Here is a 6000-nt window from a genome sequence, read left to right on the forward strand (position 1 = left end):
TTCATGGGAGCAAAAGCATTCATTGCGCACACAAAGGTGTTGTGAATATGATCAATGCAACCACGGTGCAAAATGATGTCATAGAGGGACGATTTATCAATAGCATGAATAAGGCAATGGATGCTCAAGATGAGTATGTGATCATGCAATTGATGATGGGCAATATGATCATGATGTATGAATATGCCATCAAGAAAGATCACAAAAAAATTTCTAAGGAAATGCACAAGCTCATATATCATGGGTGACATGGGAATACAAGATGCAACAAGGCAATCGTAGTATGAGTCAACCCATGCATAAGATGCAAGTTTGTCATGTGTATGATATGTCCATCGAGCATGACATGTGTGGGTACAATCAACAAGTATGGAGGTGTTGGTGTACCAATGCTCAATGTCGTGGCATGAGTGGAGGTTCGAAGGTGCATCCAATAAGTTCGAGCACTCCTCAACTTGAAGGTCCATAGAGCCAATCTCCCATGTAGCTCCTCCATAAGCGAGATGTAACATGTACACAACAAGAAGGAGACAACAATGAAAGAGTGACCCATCCAATATGCGTAATTGAGGATGGCTCAAAGGTAATGAGTTCACCTTTATGATGACGTCAAAAATGTTGGTGTTGTGCATCATGTACGCCTTCACATGACCAAGGTGTTTCATGATGTTGCCACCTTGTGAATCCTTCAAAATTAAAGAACATGACAAACACTCGGAAAAACAAATGAGGTTAGTGCAAATGCAACACCTATCATTCGAATGGTGAGATACCCAACAAGTGTATGCATCATGCGCATCATAAGAAAGGACAAGGGAGCATTTCATAGTATGGAGGCATATGATGCGAGAACAACCAAATACAATAGGCTCAATCAAACAAGCATGCATCACAAGTAAGGTGTCCAAGTCTCCAAGATCAATAAGCACATATGCAACAATTGGAGGCAAGCGACAATGAACAAGAAGTATCATGTGAGAGGCATGAGCATATATGTCATCAACCTAAGAAAGCGAGCAAGAGTAGAAGATGGGTGATGCGACAAAGAAAGCAATCATGGTGATCAAGTCAAGCAAGCTAGTAGTGCGAGGATGCAACATACTAGAAGGAATCATGGCAAGCATGTCATGGGTGAAAATAGTGTGCATGAATAACTCACATGACATAGCACAAGCATGAAAGGAGGATATGAGCAAAATAGCATCAATAGCATGAGGCACATGATAAACATGGCAATAGCAACAAGGATCTCCACCAAGCATGCAAATACACATAGGAGTAGCATAATGGTGAATCATGGGTAGATGCAAGCAAGGGTTACAATTGCATGGCAAAGGCATAGAAGCAAGCATAGCATGCAAAGTGAACACGGTAAAATGAGCAAGAAGCGAGAAGCGGTATATAGCCCATAGCCGAGTGAGATCCAAGTAGAGAGATGCGCGTAGTTGTTGCGCAAAGAGAGCGGTGGGAAGGGTAGTTCATGGGATCCCAAGTCATCTATGCTCTCTAGAGCTCGTTTCATCAACTCTTGGGATTGAGAGGTTGACGAGTATACGTGAGTACCTACACAAAACAAAGACAAAGGGAAAATTGTGTGTGCGTGGTAGATGTACACATCATCCATCATGATGTGCACATGCTTGTGTTGGTTAGCACAAAATATCCAAAGCTCAAATAAATGAGATGTGTGATATAAAAACATGTCATCCATCATGATAGGGTTTATGTTATGTATAGCATAATGGAGACTCAAATTGTGTAATGCATCACAATAAATATGTATAGAATTGTTATTCATGGAATGCATATGGTGCACACAAGGGATGTAATCATGCGATACACAATAATTTTCATGGCATGGCATAGTAGATGAATTGTGCAAATCATGTAAAGGAAGCATAGCAATATCATCACATGAAAAACAAAAGCCAATGACCATCATCTCGCGATCTATGCCATAAGTGCAAATGGGATTTATGTGAATGGGGCATGCATAGTCACTATGTTGAGATTGAAATGATGCCATATGGGATATCTCACTCATAGCATATGACAAGGTTAATGGATTGTCAAACATGATGTGACCAAAAGAATTTTCACATGGTATCCTATGGAGCATAGCATCACAACCAGGAAAATCAACATGCTCGTCATCATATTTATCATAAATAGGTAAGTCATGACATGAAGAAGAGGCACTAGCATGAAGCATGGGTATAGGTGTGTCAACATCATGCAAGAAATCATTCGAAAAATAGTCCATTAGTGGGACAAGAGAAGCACCATCACCTATGTTACCTTTGGAGCATCGCCCATGTGTTGTAGGTGAGGTGTCGAGGACCAAGTCATGGTCATCTTCATCGTGATGGAACCATGTGGGGGTGTAGCATCGTCCACCATAGCCATCATCATCTCCATTGGATGTATGGGCTCGTCGAGGATAGGCGTGTCGTCATGTAGGAGACCTAGCACCAAAGAAGAAAACACACTAGGAGTAGAGGTTAAGTCGTTAGAAATCAAAGTGGCCTCACATGCCGTGTCAACTACCTCACTCACTAAGTGTTGTGGCTCACTCACTCCCTCTCGGATGCTCTCACTCATATGGTTGGTGGAGTCACTCAAATGGCTCTCAACCTCACATAGGATGTGTGGCATGCTCTCAAGTGTGGGGCTAGTGGTGGTCACACTCATCCTCTCATAGGAAATGCTCTCAATGTCACGTGTGGTGGAGTCACTCATGTCACTCATGTGGTGGTGGCTCTCCTCACATGGAAATTGGGGCATCTAGTCACATGTCGTTGTCGGAGGGATGTTGGTGCAAATGTCTCCATGCTTAATCATGTCGTGGTCGTAGCCATGGATGAAGACCGAAGATGGCACACCATCACTCTCCTCAAAGACCAAAGATAAGGTCTCATGAGCGGTCTCGTAGCTTGACTCAGAGTATGAGTACAATATGGGCGCCGTCTTCATGTCGTTGACGCGGTTCGTGCGCGTCGTCGTGGTCGAAGGGGATGGCCCTTGATCGACCTTCTTGTCACCGCCTTGTTGTAGGTGGCCCATATGATGTGGCACCTTGTAACTCGTCTCCATGACCGAAGGGAAATTCCCATGCTCGGCCATCTTCCTTGAGGGGCTTCCGAAGATGGAAGTGTCGCCCTCGCTCATAGGTGGTCGCTGTGTACTTGATGATGTCGATGTAGGCGAACTCACGGGAAGTAGGCGAAGATGCCATACGTCCAAAGGCGAAGATGCCTTGATAGCACTTGGCGAAGATGCCGAAGTGGTTGGTGTAGCCATAGCTCTGTCTTGGTGGTTCTTGTCTCGCGGTCTTCTCTTATGCTCATGAAGTTTGGACTTGGCGTGAAGTAGGTCTTGTTGGGACTTGTGCATTTGCGCTTGGTGAGCATCGTCATGATGATGTTGGCGTTGTCGCACTTGAGCTCGTAGTAGATGTCGTTCGTCGTCGTCGTGCCCATGTTGCTTGAAGGTGACTTGCCCTTCATGACGAGGTGGATCACGAATGTGATGTTGGTCGCCATGGAGATGTGGACGTGGACGACTTGCGCTTGTATCGCTTGGGCGCTCCGAAGAGGATCGATGTGATTGCCGCCGTCGTGAAGATGATGAAGGGGAAGTAGACTCGATCAAGGCCCGAATCTCCTCCATTCTTGCATCTTGCTCCTTCTTTTGTGCGGAAAGCTTGTTGTCAATGTAGTCCCTTTTCCTCGCTTCGGAGTGGCGAATGTCGATGGAGAGGTTCTCGATGAACTCTCACAATCTTGATTGTGCGCCTTGCATTTGTCGTTGTAGATCGAAGATTGACGCTTTGGTGATGTAGTTGTTCACGTCGTCGTTGTTGTCGAAGACCAGAGATGAAATGCCTTGCCTATCCATCACTCCAAGAGGAAAATGTGAGTGGTAGAAAGAGAAGAACGAATACCAAATGTATCTTGACCAAAGTTGAAAGTGGATCAATGATCACTCCAATGTGGACAAGGAAATAGCACAATTGGTACCAATTCTTGTCGGTTTCTCACACCTACACAAATAAGGCTTATGGTGGAGCTCGGTGAGGATAGTGGCACAAAATTTTGATGTAAAATGTTAGCAAGAGTCAATAATGTTGAAAGAGATTCACAAATTCGCAAGTGTAACAAGTAGACCAATAGCAATATGGGTGGCTCACGAAAACACACACACGGATAGATAAATGGGGTCGTGTAACCAAGGATGAGCACAAAATGTGGAATCCATGGAAAACACTCTTGTTGCACAACTCAAGAGAGACACTAGCACGATTGCTCAATAGGAGGATACGACACTTGTGCACAACCTATAACATGCAAAATGTATGAACTTCTATTCCAAGTATGCTATATATGTATGGCTCCCGGTGTTATGATCCAAGATGATCTTATATGACAATGTGGTATGATGCTATGGCACCTTCTTACAAGCTCTTTGTTCACTCTTTTGCTTAAAAGCTTATTCTCTTTTTTTTATATGTATGTCCACTTTGCGAAATGCACAAACCAAGATAGCTATTGTGTATATATGCGGGAACAAACTTGTGGCACAAAGGATGATATGATACCAAGATGATACCGATATGGTATGGTATGGTATGTATGTAATGGAAGGTGTAGACCACTAATGTGCACAAGTAACATTGCCGGCAATACTCAAAGGCTAGTCTCGATAGGCAAGTAACGCAAAATGGGCTAGGGGTTATCAATGCAATGGCAAGAGAATATACAATGGAGGGGTACCACAATACCAAGATGATATTCAGGTTACCGTCCGCGGTGATGTTGAGTGGCAGTGATCTTGATGACGATACCAAGATGATGGAGACTCGTCCCTAAGTAGCCGAAACACCTTAGGAAACAGAAAAACCGCGAACTCAAAATCTCAAAAATGGTGGCAGCGGGAATTCGGTGGTGATTTTGTGGAAGCTCAATGGAATTGCGGAATGGCAATGATGGGTTGTGGAGTACGCAATGCGGAAGTCGAGGGTAAGGTGGTGGACTATACATGGTGTCGGAGTTGGAAGCACGGTCCCTAAGTAGCCGAAACACCTTAGGAGACACAACTCACAACACAAGCAAAATTGGGTTAAGTTGGGTGGTCGGAGTGTATAGTGGTCAAGCCTATGCGGAAGTGGTGGTGGTTTTTGATGAAGAAGCGACCATCCCTAAGTAGCCTAGACACCTTAGGAGACTCAAATCACTCCTCAAGCAACCACTAATGCGATGGGGAACAAAATTGATTAGGTTGCGGAAGGCTATGGTGGTGTAGCGGATGATGTGGTGGAAGCCCTAGGCAAAGATGCCAAAGTTCCAAAAATTTGATGGAGTCAAATTGTGTTAAAACCTATGTATCTGGATGGGGGATGTCAATAGCTACTCAATGAGCTAAAGAACGCGAAAATTGGACTCCGGATGTGAAAGTTATGGCAAAAACTGTCAATCAGCCGAGGCTGAAACTGGGAGGGGCGGTTGTACCGCTTGGGTGGGCGGTTGTACCGCTCCTGGAGCGTCCTGGGGTTCCAGTTTTAGCTGGCAGAAGTATCAGCTTATGGGGGAGCGGTTGTACTGCCTCGGGGGCCGGTTGCACCGCTGGTGTTGGGAAAAATTCTCAGATATGGATCGGGGATGAACTTGGGGCGGAAATGGATGATCTTGGCGGCAAAAATTTGATGGATTTCGTGGATGGAAGGTGGGGAAACTTGGGGAGATGCTAGATCCACTTGAAACCAAGCAAATCCATGGATCAAAATCAACAAAACATCATCAAACCAACAAATCACAAAAAAATTTGGGGCTATTTTTGGTGGGGATTTTCGAAATAGGGAAAGAACACAACAAAATTAGGCTAGAAAACAACGAGGGGAGGCTCCGAAATCGTGATCAACGTGGCTCTAGATACCAAGATGATGTAGGGTAGGAACCCTATGGGCCGATCTTTCACGAAAGGAGCGGATCCCAAAGAGAAACA

The 6000-nt window shown here is 44.6% G+C and overlaps 1 protein-coding gene across 1 annotated transcript in view; it reads right to left on the reverse strand.

The window, feature by feature from the left end:
- LOC147990596 (uncharacterized) overlaps window positions 1-3393 on the reverse strand; it is a 62345-nt gene extending 58952 nt beyond the window's left edge. The window contains exon 1 of the mRNA XM_087538309.1: window positions 2994-3393. Coding sequence (XP_087394435.1) covers window positions 2994-3393 — 400 coding nt within the window. The remainder of the gene's footprint in view (window positions 1-2993) is intronic.
- Window positions 3394-6000: the final 2607 nt, after the last annotated feature.

This window comes from Triticum urartu, chromosome 1A, assembly GCF_056163025.1.
Source record: "Triticum urartu cultivar PI428250 chromosome 1A, HENAU_Tu73, whole genome shotgun sequence".
NCBI lineage: Eukaryota > Viridiplantae > Streptophyta > Magnoliopsida > Poales > Poaceae > Triticum > Triticum urartu.